The following is an 18,515-nucleotide window of genomic DNA, read 5'->3' on the forward strand; positions in this document are numbered from 1 at the left end:
TGCCTTTTAATTCAGAGCGCAAAGACACTTTCGCCGGTCACGTGAACCTAAAACTCGCGTTCTGACGTGGAGTCCCTGAGAGTTTCTACCACACAGAAGCGCATTCGAAAACGTGCGCGGCTGATGTGAGCGCGAGAGAGACAGAGTCTAGCAGGTGGGCCTCTGATAACGCTCTGCCCCTCCTATCTTCTCGTTGGTCGATCGATTGGTGATATTCACTAACTCCGGGCCGGAGCTTCTCATTTATTGGAGGAACGGGTTGTCAATCTGCGACTGCACACACCCGACTCGCCAGTTTGCGGCTTCCAAGGGCTGGCGTTGGAGCTGGGCTGACGAGAGCTGTGGGAAGCAGCGCGGAGGAGAACAAAGTTTTGCAACACTTGAGCACCTGACTCTGCATCCTTTACTGCTTGTGGTCCAGAGCGGGTCCGAACGAACTAAGCGGCGTAGAGTGGCTGCAGCCACGGCTCCTGATTCGCTGTTGCGCTTACGAAAAGTTTGCGCTGTTCTGTCTTTTTAAATAAAAAAACCCAGGATTTACTAGAAGCCAATTCTTCCCTCGCGTTGCTCCTGGGCAGGTGAGCGATGTTCTTAGTCTGTGGAACAGTTCGCGTTTTATATGGAAACTCTCTAACTTGATTGGTGGTCCCCAGTTTTTGGAAAAAGGGATATTATTTTCTTGACAGCGATTTTTTTTTAAATACCGGATCACAGGGTTTCCTTGGATCTATATGGAGGAATCTCAGAATGGTTTGCACCAGGAAAACCAAAACTTTAGTGTCGACCTGCGTGATCTTGAGTGGAATGACTAACATCATCTGCTTGCTCTATGTGGGCTGGGTAACCAACTACATTGCCACGGTCTATGTGAAAGTGCAGGAGCCGATCTCGGAGAAAAAGTTAGAGGAAGACAAAGGGGACACTTTAAGGATTATAGAAAGGCTCGATCATTTGGAAAATGTCATCAAGCAGCACATCCAAGGTATGGATCCTTCTTTCAAGTTTCCCTTTGCAGATCTCTCTCTGTCTCTCTTTTTTTCAGGGCGTCGCATGGTGTTTATTTTTATCGCGTGGGGCAGGGTTTTGTTGTGGGGGGGGGGGGGGAAGCCAGATTGCTGTTGCCGGGGCGGTGGGGGGGGGGGGGCGGTGAGAGAAAAGAGTCGAATTCAAAGAAGAATTGGAATCGGAGGCTTTGTTCAGACGGCGTCTTTTGGGCCACACAGAAGTTCCTTTCTGGCTGCCTTTGCTTCGGAGCTCGTGGCCTGAAGAGCCGCCACCGACCGGGCTGGAGCAAAGAGGAGGGGGCGACGGCGGCCGCGTCTTCCTTCCTTGCTTTGAAGCGCTGGTTCCGGCACTTGTGCGTTGGCTCAGAGACGCCTTGTTGGAATGACCCCCCCCCCCCTTTCCTGAGGTTGTGTGTGTGTGGGTTTTTTTTACTGAGACTGGCAGAAGCATTGGGTGAGAGAACGAGCGGCAGGGGGCTCCTGGAGGCTTCTTGGCGACTTGGCTCCCCACCTTCTCCATCTTCCTGCAGACCCGGCACCCGCGGAGCAGTGAAATGTGACTGGCGGCCTCCCAGAGCTTTTGCTTGTTCTTGTGTTAGCCCGGAGTCTTGCAGAGGTGTTCACGCCACCAGGCTGCAAAGAGGATGAGCCCTGCGGCGGCTACGATTAAGATCCGAGGGGCTCAGCCCCCTTCGCAGTATACCAGGAGCGGCATCTCCTAACCGGGTGGGTGGGCGCTCTCTCTCTCTTTGCTGTAAGAAACCTGCTCTGAGCTTGTTTTAGCTGCCGAGGTGGGAGGGAGCAGTACCAAGGATTTGCTTCAGTTGGGAGTCCTAGGAGATTTCCCCTTTGGATTGGTTACACTTTATTAGGCTCTGTTGCCGTTTAGTTTCTACAGGGGTTGTGCTGTGGTTGCCGCCCCCCCCCCCGGCCTAGCTGGGTCTTATGGTGAACTGAATTCACTGTCTGCATTATTGTTTCTTGGAAAAAGCTTCCGTTCCAGTAGGGAGGGCCAGCTGGAGCATAATCTCGGATAAACTCTAATTTGTGTAATGGCATTTTAATTTGATCGCTGACTGGCTGCATCTCGCTACAATGGGGTCCTGAATTAAATGGTTTAAATTATTTCATTACCGAGAAACTGTCTTTGATTTGTTTCTTTCTTCTTCCAAATGTGGCATTTCTTTACTCTGTATACCAAATGAATATTGAACGTTTTGATAGGAAAGGAAAACAGCTGGGGCGGGGTGGGGGAGAAGGAGTGGACTTGTAAGTAAGGGTTAATATGTTTTCCTCGTTTCCTTAAATATGCTGTAGAGAAAAGCCCCCTGCACATTTTAACTGATTCCACTTTTAGATCCTAGTGATTTTTACTTGTGGATCAAAAATAAGGTACCCTGGGCTTATTTTGGGTGATGAAAACAAGGTGACATGGGAATGCTCATTATGAGCTCTGGGATTGTAATGCACTAAACAGCAATTCTCTTAAAACTGAAGAATAAGTGATAGCTCCATCATTTACCAACCTACGCTGTCCAGTTGCCGTCTTGCTTCCTATTTCAATCTAATAAAAGAACTTGGCTGCTATTTTGCAGCTAGTAAACAAATCTCCCTTTTCCTAAATTTGTATTGCTTCCTGTAGAAGAATGCTAGAATCTTATACATGCCCTTCAGTGGTAAGATGCTAAAGCTCACACTATGTATGTACGTGTATTGGCTTTTAGTGCATTATTGTGCTGTTACAAGGTTTTACTGACTTGCATGTTATTATGCACAAATACATATGGATATGCTGTAGTTCAATGCCCACTTTCCTCCTCCTGCTTTTTCATAGTTTAAAACTTAGATAAAATAGGTAAAGCAGTTTCATTTCAGAAGATAGGGTGATGTCGAGTGTTTGCCAGTTGTAAACTTTCTCAATATTATCCAGGCCTCTGTAGGATCCTAGAAATAATGTTTTTGAAAGGGCAGCAATACTGCTTTGTGCACCTGGGCTAGGATTTTAACAGAAACAGGTAAAAACAAAATAAGTTGTCAAAATACCCTGGATTTTAAGTGGGTCTGAAGACCTCATTCCATTAGGTTTCTTTCCTATACTTGGTCTGACATTCCATCCCTGAATAATTGTACCAACATAATGAAACTGCACACTCATAGATGAGTGTTGTTGCACTGGTTGACAGAGGTGGGGCTTGGTGCAGAGCATGTTTTCTGCACAGAATGGCTTATATTTGTACCCTGGAGGTTAAAAGTATCTCTACTAGCAGGAGTGGAGAAGAACTCAGAACTGCTGCCTCAGAGGCAAGATCTGCCTTGAGATCAGGTGGTTCTTTAGGGCAAGGACAGTTCATGCTGAATATAAGCAATAGCATGAAAATATTGGTATTGTGGTTTTTTTTTTAAAAGGACCAGTGTCAGGGCTTTCTCCTAGGTAAGTACATAAAAGGATTCCTCTCTTAAAAACTGAATATCCTGTGTCTTGGGCTGAGATTCTTAACCTTCTTTTCCCCTAATGACTGGCCAGGCTAGAGCTATAATCCTGAGCCATGTTAAGATGAAGGTGGTTTGGGTGAGTTTGCAGAGAAGCTATTAGGCAGGTTTGGCCACAGTTATTCATTCTTCCTCTGGCCTAACTTCACTGAAAAGATGCCTCTCTAAGAGGGAACTGTGAAGTTGTTTGAACATGAAGTGATTGGTTGAATTTCAAGCGAGTTGTCATTTTTAAAGTAATTAATTAAAATAGCAAGAGCTAATATAGTGTAATAGCAAAGCTGGTGAGTTGTGAGCTGTACATTCTTCAGTTCAGATCTCAGCTGTGAATGGGATAGCATGACAAGTGATTGTCTCTCTCCTTTAGTGTGCTTATATGAATGGCCCGTCCTAAAGGGTTGTCATAAAGATTACTGAACTATTGTATGTGAAGTATTTGAATAATATAAACTACTAAATAAATGCTAAGCCAGACCTCTCTAGGTACAGTAAAGATTTTTGTTCCAAATAGAAATATTGATTCCTTGATGGAGTATGGGACTAAAACAGTAAAAAAACACAGGAGGAAATATGAAGGCTCCTCAGTAGACCTTGTTTAGGCACCCAAAGTAAAATTATGTACAAATTCTGTTTAAAATACATTGTACTTTGCCAAAGGGTTTTTTCCATGAGTAAATGGTAGGCAAATGTATTTGGCAGGCTCCTGGAGACTATCAAACAGGAATACAACATTAGTTTGGCATGGTATTGCATCTGCGAGTTTGGAATAGTTATAGATTAATGCTAAAGAGACTCTGCATCTGAGAACATAAGCACAACTTTCCAGGTGGTTTTAGAGTTTTGCCATATTTTGACAGCAATTTCAGCAATGTCATAACCTGAAGGGGCCTGAAAATTGCTATGAGGCAGGATGCCACTGCAATCTCTGTTACCACAATTTGTGGCTAAACAATGGCCCTCTACTATATTGAATCCCAGAGACTTGGTATGAGTGAGTATCAGCAAGAGAACACAGTGTCTTGTGTGTCTTCAGGATAAAATGAAGTTGGTACAGTATGTAATGATGATGATAGGGAGGAAGTACACACATACGAAGCTGCGTTTGCTTTATACTGCATCAGAATGTTGATCTATTAAGGTCTGATTGTCATCAGCTCTCTAGGATCTCAGGCAGAAGTTCTTAATATTGCCTGATGCATGCACCTTTTAGCAGGACATACTGGTGGGAGTGGTCTGAACCTGGGACTTCCTGCATACAGGCAGATGCTCTTAACACTGAGCCACAACCCCTCCCACTAATTGCAGTGTAGGGACAAAGATTAGTCATAAAAGAATCAATGGTCACTAGCATACATAGGTTTTAAAATAGGTTAGAGCAGTTTTTGGAAGGTAGCTCTTAATGGCTACACCAGCTATAGGATCCAAGAACAGGATCTCCATGTTCAGAAATGCAGCATGACCTCCATAGATTGTATTCTGGGAACAGAGGATGGCTATGTTTATTTGCATGTGAGCTTCCCCGGCATAATGGTCTGGCCATGGTTTGGAATAGCTAGGTTTGAAAGATTTTAGATGTTATCCAGTGAGTGAGTTCTTGTTATGTAGTGATGCTGTGGTGTATGATCATGTTGACCGAAGCAGGGGGATTGTGTATAAAGAAGGAGATCAGTGGTGGGGAATATATCTGGAATGCTAAAATCCATATGTGCAAACATTAAGAAGTAGCTATGCTGGTATAGATACTAATAAAAAACCACATGCTTATGAAAATAAGGGTCAGATTCCAGTTATACATATGATAATGGCTTTTCCCAACCCTCATACATATAGGGCAGGGGTGGCCAACGGTAGCTCTGCAGTTGTTTTTTGCCTACAACTCCCATCAGCCCCAGCCATTAGCCATCCTGGCTGGGGCTGAGTTGTAGGCAAAAAACATCTGGAGAGCTACCACTGGCCACCCCTGATATAGGGCTATTCCAAGCAATGCCATCCAAAGCAGCCTTCCTAGCCCATTGATTTCAAAGGATTTGGAAGGATGTAATTTTGTTTAGAATTATACCATTAACTCATTGTATATTCCATTCTCATTCCCCATCCCCCCCTCTCCCCTCCCCAAGGGGGGCAGTGCAGTAGGATTAAGATTGAAACCAAACTGAAACAAAGCATAAGTAAAATGGGACATATTAAACAATTACACAGTAGAATTGTATGCTGAGCAATAGATAGGACATACAGGGCTGAATCTAGGGGGGAGCAGAGGGGGCGCTTGCCCTGCGTGCCACAAGAGGGGGGTGCCAAATTAGGTATGGAGTCCATTCTATTATATGGGCCCATAAGGGGATGTTATTTTTTAATTCCCTCCCCTCAAAAAACATGTAGATCCGGTCCTGAGGACATATTTTACACAGTAGTGTAGTCTACATTACCTATCCCTTTCTGAACCATTTTGTTTCAGTGCAAGCCTTTTCCTTAGAAAATGTCTTCCTGAATAATTCAATTTTGCATACTTTAAAGAAGGCCAGGAGGGTGGGAGCCACTCCTGTTTTTAGAACAAGGCTTAGGCCTCATGTTTTAAACCTGACCCAACTACTAGATTTTTCTGAACAGTGGGATACTCATGTGGGAAGTTGGGATTACCACAAGATATTTGAACATAAAGATTGTTGGACATAAAGATATCCGTGCAATGCTGTATCCTGATAGCTCAGAGAAGCTTACAGCAATTTCATCAACAAGATCATTGTCCTCAAAGAACTGTATTATATGAGGTGTATAAAACCTGAGTTTTGACCTACATGCAAAGATGGGTTTTCTGTGGCCATCTTCTGGCATACCATATTTTTGGCAGAGAAGATTGGTCCTATGATGTCTATCAAAAAATCTTTAAGGGGCCACCCAGGACTATTTTTCTGCAAATCCAGGAAAAAAAGCCAAAAACTTAAAAACATACACCCCTCCTAAAAGGACCAGTAATGTTTACACATGCAAAACACAGAGTTTCTTGTTGACTGAGATCTTGTGAAGTAGGGAGGGTAGAAAAAGTGGAAGGTGAGGATAGAAGGGAGGAGGGGGGCAGACTGGAGGTTCTGTCATAGAGGAATGAAAAAGAGTGGGGGAAGTGGCATGTGGGGATGAAAGGAAAAGACAGCAGATCGGGATGGAAGTGGAAATGAAGGCAGCAGATATAGTCAAGCCTTGTGCTGAGAAAAATGGGAAAGCTCGAGCAACTATAGGTGAAAGGGTGGTAAAAACAGCTTGGTTCAGAGAGGGAGTGGAATAGGAGTTCCATTCCCCTCTCCTCCTGGCCTTTAGGATGTATATATACACATCTCTGGGGCCAGTCAAGGGATTCCAGCCTCTGGTCTGTGTTTTTTAATCTTTAAACACTTGCTAATACATGAGCACATCTGAACCTTGAAATTGCTTTTTTCTTTTTTAAAGCATCTGTTCTCACATTAGTTCCCTGGAATGGTTTCCGGTAACATTGTCTTTTGCCAGTGATGCATATGGAACATTGATTCAGAGCACATATATGTAGCACAGTATGACCTCAAATGCCGTTAATTAATGGTACCAACTCTACGGATTTTGTGCTGATATGAAGACTTCAGAAACACATTAGTTATAAGGATATTGTTGTCTTTTAGAATATATACAAGTGGGTGACCTGAAAGCACTTGGGGGGGTATCTCATTTGCCCCTTCTCTATTTCATCTTCCTTTTCCCTGAAAGTCCCCATAGTCTTTTCCTTTTTCTTTATCTCCTTCCTGCTCACCAGCAACCTACCTTTAGCTGCCCCACCTTCAGCTTTCCCTCCTTTCTTCCTCGGACAGCCTCTTTCTGGGATAACTGGCTCAGTTGTTTGGTACCAACTGCTGGGCCAGGCCCAACTGCATTGTGGGGAACTGACAAGTACTTGCAGGGATGCCTTATTTCACCTTGTATCCTCCTCTCCACATGCTGTCCTCTTTCTCTCTTCCTGGCAACCTCCTTATCCTCACCTTTCCTGTTTCCTTCTCTCCTTACCTTCCTTTTACCTGCCCTCAATCTTTGGCTATACTGATAGTTATTTACTTCATTTATATCCTGTCTTTTTTCCCTATACGATCCAAAGCACCTTAAATCATTCTGCTTTCCTCACTTTTTATTCATATAATAACTGTGTGAAGAAAAGTAGCCAGAAAAAGCATAACTGGCGTAAGGTCACCCAGGGAGCTTCTATGGCACAGTGCGGGTTCAAGCCTGGGTTTCCCAGATCCTAGTCTGAAACTCTAACCATTACAACACATTGACTTTTGAGGAGTGGGAGGGGGGCTGCTGTTGGACAATAGCAAGTGGTCATTCCTGGGTGAGTCATACAAATTGCATGATAGCAATTTGCCTAGCCCCAGTGATTCTTCCCTCAAAAGCCAAAATGGTCCTGGAAATGCTCCCCTCCCCCCCTTTAGATTTCATTTTTTTTTCCTGTAAACCTGGGGTGTTTTTCAGGTTTGTAAAAAGATCTGTCTAGTCTGTTCTTGGATCCAGTCTCCAGATTTAAGTATCCACAGATCTGACTACATTGAGAGTTCAATATATTGATGTACTCAGCGATAAAGGGAAGAATATTGTTTTGAGGTATGTAGACAGCAACTTGAATTTCTTATTTGGGAGTCATACTTTCTCAACCAAAAATCACTTCAAGATGTTATAACTTCCACTTCCTGTAGAATCTGCAAATAATGGAATTTTTGTGTACATAGAGAAATGACAGATTAAATTGATAGCACTTGCATCTATGAAATAAATGTGTTGTTTTGTACTTCATTGAGTTTTATTATTGGCCCATGTACATTAAAGAACCAAGGTTACTGCATACCGTATTAAATGAAATTAAATGTCAGTAATTCCTAATACAAAACTAGAAATTTAGTTCAAAATGTCTGCTTTTCTATGAAAGACAGTTTGATTCTACTGTTAAATACAATGGAACATAGCCATTAAGAAATGCTTGTTATGTTTTTATGTAGGCAAATTAACAACCTATGCTTGTTTTTTGTTAGCAGTGGCTGTGAAGGAAAAGTTACTGAAATAAAAATGTTGTTGTCTATGAGATTTCTTCAGTGGGTTCAATTACGCATAATGTGAGTGGAAAGGAAAATGTGCTAAGAACTTGTGTAAGCAATAGTACAACCATGGCAGTAATACATAGCACTTTATTATATAGTTTTAGCAGTGTGTATATAGAGCCGTGGAATATACGATGACGCATTCACTTTATTTGATTTGATTTTAAAATTGTATCAAATGCCTTGTGATGTATCTTGTGCATATGGAAAAGATAATGGGGATACAGTCATTTTTCATGTACTGCAAGCATGCAGCAAGTAGTATCTTTAGCATTTCCACTTGGAATACTGCACGCATGGAAATCTTTGGTGGGATCTGCATTACCTCCTGAACAGCCTTTCTCAGAAATTAAGTGTAAAACTGTACCTGGTTTCTTGGAAACTGCCCTGTTGTCTGTTTCTTTGCCTTCCATTGGCATATAGTGTTAAGCCTCTATTTTGGAAAGTTTTATTATTTTTCAACAGGGGCTCCAAGACCTCAAATGGTGACTACTTCCTCAGTTGCAGCTTTCATGTATAGGAACGCTTTGTGAATACCCAAGGCATGTTGAATTTCTAGAGTCACAACTAGAGTCTAGAGTCACAACTCTGAAACCAGAATTTCCCCCCAGATTTAGACATGTGTATGGAATATGATAGGGTGTGATCCTATTTTAAAACTCATTTATTTCCATGGGAGAGAGAAGCACATGCTTGTACCTCTGCCATTAAAATTGAAGTTACTTAAAAATTGTTAAATTTATCTGGCTCCTGCCCACTCCTTACTAAAAAATTCCAAACTTTGTTTTGTGCTTTAACATGCAGCTTAATGTTAATTGCAGGTTGAGTCTACTAATCTCTTTCCTGTGTGGTGGTGTTGAGGGCTGGATCTGACATAGAAGTCAGTTTGTTGGAGTGGGCCATGTGTACCATAAAATGTAATACCAGATATTGGAGATACAAACTTTATAAAGGACAGCAGCTGGTAAACTCCAAGTTGGTGTTTCTTCACTGCAAGGCTCCATAGGCTGAGGGGTGGTGGTGGTGTGCAGTGGAAAAACCACATGGGTGGAATGGAAAGCCAGTGGTGCAGCATAAGGGAGATACTCCCATTCTGCTTGACTGCTGCAAACAAGGTTGTTTCCCCATGCTGAAGCCACAACCGGAGTGGATCCATTCACTCCCCCCCAACATTCTTCTGTTCCTGCCCTTGTACCAGTTCTTTGTGGGCCACATAAGAACCTTTAACAGGCTGGTTCCAGCCTCTGGGCCTTATGGTTTACACCCCTGGTTTAGGATGACCAACTAGGTACTGGGAGATTTGCTGGATGACCTTGGGTTGGTCATGCTCTGAGCCTAATCTAACACACAGGATTGCTGTGAGGATAAAACAGAGGAGAGGAGAATAATATATGGACTCCCATTGAGGGAAAAGGCAGGGTAAAAATACATTAACAATATACTATACCCAGCAATGTAGTATATTTATCTTATTTACCAACAGCTCCAGCAGCAGGAAGAGGGACTGTGCTACTTTTTCTGCTGCAGTCATTCAGCATCCTCAGTTTTCAATATCAGATTTCATTTATATTTTGTATTAGGTTGTAACACTGTTATCCATATTGAGCATACAAATGAAAAAGTAAGATTAATAATTAGACTGAAATGTCTTTATTAGTGACTTGAGCCCTTTGTTGAAACCTTGACATTCAAAGAGCAACAAGCAGACTTTATTGTCAGCTCTACTAGGATAGTTTTTATTGTGCTCTGGGGATTGCAAAGGATACACCTGATTAGTAGGAAAACTACATAACAATATGTTATTTTCTGAATAGCACTATGACCAGAGTAATTGTCAGACAGGTAGTACATTTTGACCTCAAAAGAGGTTTAGGCTTTCATTGTATATCATCTCTTTAACTGTGCAAGAGGCCTCCTTTATGAATCATCTGTCTGTAATGAATCACCTGGCCTCAGCTTTATGGAAGACACACATTCTTTCCAGTGTTTCATACCATTCAACAAGTCATGACTTGATAATAATCCCAGCACTGAAATAATCTTTTTTGATCTCACTCTTGTAGCGCGGCAGTGTCCTTCAGGCTCAGCTCATGCAAGATAGAGTAACACACCTGTACAGTTCAGGTTATAACACCCATCTCTTAGATCATCCACTCAGCAAATACTTGGGTGTTATTGTATGAAACTCTTTGCAGCTTCCTGAAATTTCTTGCTTTACACACTTTTGCTCTGGATTTTTGACACCTAGGTACAATTGCATAGTCAAGATAATTTTTTTTAAAGTTACATTTCATCACACCCTTCCTGCAAGTAGCCAAAGGCCATGTACCTCATTTTATCCTCCCCTGGTTTATGCTTGCAACAACCGCAAGAGGTGGCTGAGGAGGAATGAATGGCCTAGGGTCACTCAACAAGTGCCATATCAGAGTGGAGTTCTGAACCTGAATCTCTACCCCCGCCTCCGCTTGGTCTCAGACCATTACTTCTACCAGAGTAATCATTTTAATACACTCTTATAAATAGGGCTGCCAGTTGGGGGGAAAAAAGGCCTGGTCTTCTTGTATGTCTTTTAAAATACTTGGCATAAAGAAATAAGCAGGTGAAACTTTTTGTGGCATAGTGAACCTTTGTGCTATAGATCAGAGTGCCTTTAAAGGGACAGTGATAGGCCAACTCTACTTCTTTCCTACATGCGTTTAGAGAATGTTTCCTGTTCATTCAGTGCATGTTTATATGTAGACAGATTTTATTACCATTTGGGCCACAAGTATTCTACAGATTTTGAACAGTTTGAGAGTACATTTACTATGATGGCTTCTCCCTAAGATCCACTGGAATTTGAGCACAAAGGGTTGTTAAGGCCCTTTCCTGTATCACTTCAGTGACATGGAACTTTCTTCAGAGTGGTTTTTTCCCATATGCTACATTATTACAACATAGTATAGAGATGCATGGGAAGAAAATACAGCATGGGTGCGGCCACACCTCAAATTAAAAGCGTGTGTGTAGTGCTCAAATTTGAACAGCTGAATATTGATTTGATGCAGGGCCATTCAGATGAGCATCCAAGAATGTGACTCATTCTGTTGTTGAGCGTTCAGACATCCAATACTATCACGCTCTTTTCTTGGAGCATGCGTGATCAGGTGGTGATTTCGGGGGGGGGGGGTCCATTGAACATGTGCCCAACTGTTTGGAGGTGGGAAATCAAACGTCACATAAACCAATAATCCAAACAAAGGGTAGAGAAATCCAGCAAACCCAAATTCAGGGGAGGGACGGTGGCTCAGAGATAGAGCATCTGCTTGGGAAGCAGAAGGTCCCAGGTTCAATCCCCGGCATCTCCAAAAAAGGGTCCAGGCAAATAGGTGTGAAAAACCTCAGCTTGAGACCCTGGAGAGCTACTGCCAGTCTGAGAAGACAATACTGACTTTGATGGACCAAGTGTCTGATTCAGTATAAGGCAGCTTCATATGTTCATATGTATATTTGAAATATTTAAAAACCATATAAACATACATGACACTAAATCTGTGGCAGAAGGCCAGTAACAAAGTTTTTATCCACTGGTGGAAGACAACAGTAGAGGGAGAGATGAATCTCCCTGAGAAGTGGTGTTTCAGAATTTTGTCACCATGACCAAGAAGGCGCTTTCTCAAATTGCCACCTGTCTAGCCTCAGATGACAAGGCATCCAAACCAGGTCAATTCCAGCACTTTGAATTGGGCTTGGAAGCATATTAGGAGCCCATGTAGATGGAACAAGGCTGAAGTAATAAGATCCCTCTAATCCTCTCCAATTAACATTCTGGCTGCAGGCATTACGTACCAACTGCAGCTTCTGGTCAACCTTCAAGTACAGCCCCACATAGATCACTTTTCAGTAATTGAATCTAGATGTTACTAAGGCATGCACTGCAGTGGCAAGATCCCCTCCTTCCAAGAAGGACTGCAGCTGACTCATCAGCCAAAGTCACCACTGTCACCTACTTATCCAGCAGACAGCCTGTGTCCAAGAGCATTCTCAAGCTATAGTCCTGCTCCTTGAGTGGAAGTGCAAATCCATCCAGAACAGGAGATGTACCAGTGGGATATAGTCTGTCTTTCTTGCCGAAAAGAAGAAGCAAGCTAGTGTTTTACCCAGGGCTGTAGCCAGAATTCTTTTAGGTAGGGGGACTTTTAAAAATTAAGGGGGCACCTGGATTTTTAAAAAGTGCCCCACCTAAAAATCCCCACTATGCCCCCGACCTTCCCGCCTCTCCACTCCGGCTTGAGTAATGCCCCCACCCCCCATGATTTAAATCAGGGGTGTCAAACATACAGTTTGGGGGCCGAATCAGGCCTCTGGAGAGCTCCTATCAGGCCCCGAGCAACTGGCTGTCATCTGCTTCCTTCTCCCTCTCTCTTGCTTTCTTCTGCATAACAGCTTGCTTTGCAAGGCTTGCTCAGTTGCACAGGAGCTTCAGAGCAAAACCTCTATTTTCTAAATTGACTGAGGCTTTTCCCTTGGGGAGGAAAGGGGAAGGAATAGCATGCTTTTCCAGGCTCTCTCAATCACATAGTAGCACTACTGAGCCAAACCTCTCTTCCTTCTATTGACTGAGGCTCTCCCCCCCCCCTCCCCAGTCCCTGGGGAAGGAAGGAAAGAGCCAGAGCTTCCTTTGCCCAGCTCCCTGGATCCCATGGGAGAAATACCAAGAAAGCACCTTAAGGCCAATGAGTGCTGTTTTAAGCATGTTTTAATTTTTAAAAAAATATGTATTTGTGTTCTTTATAAAATGTATGTTTCTGCTACCTAATCTTAAATAGGTGCACACATGGCCTGGCCCAACATGACTCGGCCCGGCCCAATAAGGTCTTATTTAATAAACTAATAATAATAATTTGTGTCAGATCTGGCCCTCATAACAAATGAATTTGACATCCCTGATTTAAATTATGTGGGAGGTGCAACAGGAGCAATCCTGTTGCTTGGGGGAGGAGAATGTCCTGTCCTTGAATAGATGCTTAATAGTATGTTATTTACTCCATGTCATGAAAAGCTTCAGCTGCCTATTTGCACACATTACATTTCTGTTAATGGGACAGGCCTGTTGGCACCCCTAATCTGATGCAAATTAATATGCTTGGAGGCTTCAGCCCTTTCCATTACAGATTAGCAGCCCTTTGTGATGTGTGTTTAGTTTTCAGGAAGTGGCATTGAAAGTTTGATTGTCCTCTCTCATTTTTTTAAACCTCTTTAAAACTTATGTGCTGTGGAGACACGCTAAGTCTGTATTCATTGGGATAGAGATGGTATTCAGTATTGAAACATGTTGTAACACCATCAGCCGCTGTTTGCCTTTTTTTCTACTTCCCCATTAGCTCTTCTAGACTCCTTAGGCCTGTAATGGGAATTTTCAATGCCAGCAAAGACCATTTGGCTTAGTTTTCTATTCTGAACACTTGGAGAGGCTCAGAGTGTTTTCCTGATTTTGAAAGGATTGCTGCAGCAAAGGTTCATAATGCCCATTTGAACACCAAATCACATGGTGCGAAAGCCATTTCCAATTTCTCTGTTTGCTAATAGGCTTATCTCCACTAGTTCATATGAGGTACCAGTTGAGATTCCTATAACAATAATATTAAAATGTGTATAATCCTGACTTAAAAGTGTGTCTGCCAAAGCAGCACTGAGGAAGAAGACATGAGGAAGAAAGAGGAAAGGGAGACAAAAGGAAGCTGTGAACATTTCATGACCATATGGGTAACCAGAAATATTCCTTCCTATTTGTAAAGAGTTGAGAAGAAAATTCTAGTCTTTCCTATTCGTTTGTTTTTGTTTTTAAAAATTATAGATTGTGAAATATATGCTTTTTATTTTGACTGAAAAGCAATAATTTACAAAAATGTTTTTGAGCATGACTTTAATTCATTTGATCTGTTTTGTACACAGGACCTTAACGGTATAGTAAGAAAAACAGTAAAATATGTAATTTGAAACAGAGTGCAATATTTTCAGTTTGTCTATGCAATACTTATCTTTAACCAACAAACATTCTGTAAATCAAAGTGAGGACTGTTTTCATTTAACAGCTTTTAAACTGGGATTTGTTCCTGTGATAAAAGTACTTATGGATAGGTCAAGAGGGCTGAAACAAGCAACTGAAGGGCTCCTGCCATTTTTAAAAAACCTTGTGTTAGATGGTCATATAGATAGTTCTGCCTTGGGTCAAGAACATCTGTTGCAAGCAGTAAATTGAACATGGTGTGAATGAATGAGTTATTGGGTTGAACCTTATAAAGTATTAAATGGATGGTGTTTTTGGTTTTTATTTTTGGACCAACATGGCTTTAAACATCAAGGGGTTTCCTGCTTGTGGAAACAAGTCCTGACAAATAATTATATTACCATTAATCCCAATATCATCATAGATGAAACCACTCATTTTTTCCAGCTTTAAGTAGGAATGGTGTTTACAGAAAATGCAGGAATTGATCCTCATTTTCCCCCTGTTTGGTGTAGTGGTTAAGTGTGCGGACTCTTATCTGGGAGAACCGGGTTTGATTCCCCACTCCTCCACTTGCACCTGCTAGCATGGCCTTGGGTCAGCCATAGCCCTGGCAGAGGTTGTCCTTGAAAGGGCAGCTGCTGTGAGAGCCCTCTCCAGCCCCACCCGCCTCACAGGGTGTCTGTTGTGGGGGAGGAAGGTAAAGGAGATTGTGAGCCGCTCTGAGACTCTTGACTGGAGGGCGGGATATAAATCCAATATCTTCATCTTCTGCTTACTACTTTGGAATTGCAAATATGGTTGCCAGGTCACTGGTGCTGATCATAACTTTAAGGAAACCAGCAGGGACAGTTTCTAGCATTGTCTGCTATAAGCAAAATATTGTTTGTGAAATGTGTGTGTGTGTTGGGGGGGTTAGTTCAGTGATAGAGCACATGCCAAAAGGTCCCAGGGTCATACCTGGCACCTACTGCTAAAAGATCACAAACAAACAATTCCTCTGCCCTGTACCTTTTATTATTTCATTTACATTCCAGCTCATAATGTTTGTGAGCTCAAAAAATTATTCCACAGTATCCTACCCAGGTACTTGCCAGACCTAGACTTACTTGGCTTCAACAGGATAACTGTATCACATGCCTTCAGACAAGTCCTCTGGTCATGAAGCTCTGTTGTCAGAATAGGCTGATGCACCAATGGTTTGACTAAGTGTAAGTGAACTTCATACAGGTTTTAAAAACTGCCTATGTAGGAGGCATTGCTTACTTTAAAATAGATCCAAGTCATGTCATGTGTCTGGATATAGTGTAAGTGCAATAGGTTTTATGGGAAGAGACTTCTGTAAACAAACCCCGCCCCCCCTCAATACCAATGGTTTTTGCCCTGTAGTGGGTTCAGACTGGGCACAGCTGCTTTGCTTGTGGAGAAAAGGAAGGGGAAATGTGGAACCTCACTGAAGACTAGAAATAGTGGTTGGCTGCTGCCTACTCAGCCAAAATCTGTCATTGTTGCTGGAGGGTAGTATTTAAACAGGATGGTATTTAAACAGGTTTGAAAAGGCAGATGGAATCATGGAGATTATGGTACAGATAAATTTAATGCAACCTGGTTTCAACATTTCACTCTGTACTTGGTAATGGAGATTAAGAAAGCATTATTGTTACTGTTGGAACACGAAGAGGTAAATGCTTTTCTCTGATGCCACATGGATGTCTCTGATACCATATAGCTCAAGCTCAGGACGTGGGTAGGGATGACCTTGGAGACAGGCTACAATTTGGAATGTCTCTGAAGCATCTGGAAGTCCCAAAGTGGGAAGGATGCTTGCTGTGGCAAGTGTAGTGAGTGAAATAGGGTTTCCTGCATTTTTTGAGCACATCTTTAGTTCACCAGGAGTCACAGCATGATCATGCTCTAGAACAGGGGTGGCCAAATTTGCTTAACATGAGAGCCACATAGAATTAATGTCAGATGTTTGAGAGCTGGAGGGAGGGAGGGCAGGCAGGCAAATAGATGGGTATGGAGAAGTGGAAAGAAAGCAACTTTAAATGTATTTTCCAAGCTGCCGGCTGGCTTGAAGAAGTGATTTAAAGTGACAAATGCCTTCTCCAAGCTGACTGATGGGGCAGTGAGGGCTTTGAAAGCAACACAATATGCTCCTGAGCCACAGTTTGGCCACTCCTGCTCTAGAACATTCTGTAGAATTATGTGCAAGTTGATAGAATTAGTAATGCACATGGAATGAGTTTTTCAAGACAGAAAGTCTGAAAGCTATTCATTTACAAGAAGAAACAAATTGTACTGGAGTGACAATTGGTGAGGCAAACAATAGGAAAAGGAAGATCACTTCCTTCAAGTTTGGTTTATGGAAAATTACCAGTGTCATTTCTGCCATATATGCACTAGATTTAGGCTTTAGTGGTGGGCAATAAGATTACTATTACAGCAAAAAACAAAAACAACCGCCCCAAACCCTGAAGATCACCCCCCCCCCAACCTGCTGCTAACTGTAATGCCTGAAAAATGACACAGACATAAATAATGCAGTTTGGGAAAATAATGCAGTTTGATGTGCCAAACAATTCTCCTGCCATGTACAATAACTATACATTAGTATGTTTTTGTCTGCTTGATAAAACCAAGAAACTTTTTTATTTTTGAAAATGCATATAATTCCTCTACAGTTTTTTTCATTGTATCGATTAAAGCTTTTTTGGTGCATGTGTCTTGCAAGCAGTCATCAAATAACAAACCATCTGCTAAAAACAGATTGACACATTTCTGGCAATTAACATATATTAAAAATGCTCAGCAAAAATTTCTTGTCTAAATATAATTCAAACAGAAGTAATTTCTGCTTTGTCAAACAATGATGGAGAGAACAAAAACTTTTTTTTCTAAAGACCTGTGAACAAAGGAAAAAATATAGTTTAGACAACAATATTGGACATAGTGTTTATTTCAAGGCTGGTCAAAATGCTATCCATATCTGCTCAAGTGGCTTTTAAAGACCATTGTGCGGCCTCAGAGTTTGGCTCCTGCTAGGCTGCAGCTGTTAGGTGTAAAGGACCTTTTCTCTTTGCCCTTCTGCAGTGGCATAACCCAGTTCTCCTGGCAGCTAAACTATCATTACTGATTATAAAGGGTTCTGTGAGCAAGAACATACTGTATGAGTGTGGATTTTGTTGCCATCTAGTTTAAAGAGTGCCAGATCAAATCTCTCTCAGCAGATAGAAATTTGTTCTTGGGTCAAGCTCTACAGGGCAGAACTGAAACTGAATGTAAGTGTTACTTAATGGACACAGTCAACAGCCTTCAGTAACTATATAGATCAACAACTTTTCTAGAGTGTTGAAAGTGTTATAATCTAATAATCAAATCATTAATGATTTGGGGTTGGGAGTAAGCAATGAAGTGGCTAAATTTGTGGATGACACTAAATTTGTTAAGGGTGGTGAGAGCCAGCGAAGATCGTGAGGCACTCCAAAGGGATCTGTTGAGGCTGGGCGAGTGGGGGTCAGCATGGCAAATGAGGTTCAACGTGGCCAAGTGCAAGGTAATGCACATTGAGGCCAAAAATCCTAACACTATAAATACAAGTTGATGGGATGTGAACTAGAGGAGATTGACCAAGAGAGGGATTATAGGATCATGGTAGATAACTCACTGAAAATGTTGAGACAGTGTGCGACGGCAGTAAAAAAGGCCAACGCTGTGTTGGGAATTATTAGGAAGGGAATTGAAAACAAATCAACCAGTATCATAATGCCCCTATGTAAATCAATGGCGCGGCCTCATTTGGAGTACTGTCGACAATTCTGGTCACTGTACCTCAGATATTACAGCTTTGGAAAAAGTGCAGAAAAGGGCAACTAGAATGATTAAAGGGTTGGAACACTTTCCTTATGAAGACAGGTTAAAACG

The 18,515-nt window shown here is 42.1% G+C and overlaps 1 protein-coding gene across 1 annotated transcript in view; it reads left to right on the forward strand.

Moving 5' to 3' along the window:
• The first annotated feature begins 274 nt into the window (after positions 1–274).
• GALNT18 (polypeptide N-acetylgalactosaminyltransferase 18) overlaps positions 275–18,515 on the forward strand; it is a 555,510-nt gene continuing 537,269 nt past the window's right edge. Inside the window, exon 1 of the mRNA XM_060262088.1 lies at positions 275–982. Coding sequence (XP_060118071.1) covers positions 748–982 — 235 coding nt within the window. The 5' untranslated portion in view covers positions 275–747. The remainder of the gene's footprint in view (positions 983–18,515) is intronic.

The sequence above is a fragment of the Heteronotia binoei genome, chromosome 21 (genome assembly GCF_032191835.1).
Source record: "Heteronotia binoei isolate CCM8104 ecotype False Entrance Well chromosome 21, APGP_CSIRO_Hbin_v1, whole genome shotgun sequence".
NCBI lineage: Eukaryota > Metazoa > Chordata > Lepidosauria > Squamata > Gekkonidae > Heteronotia > Heteronotia binoei.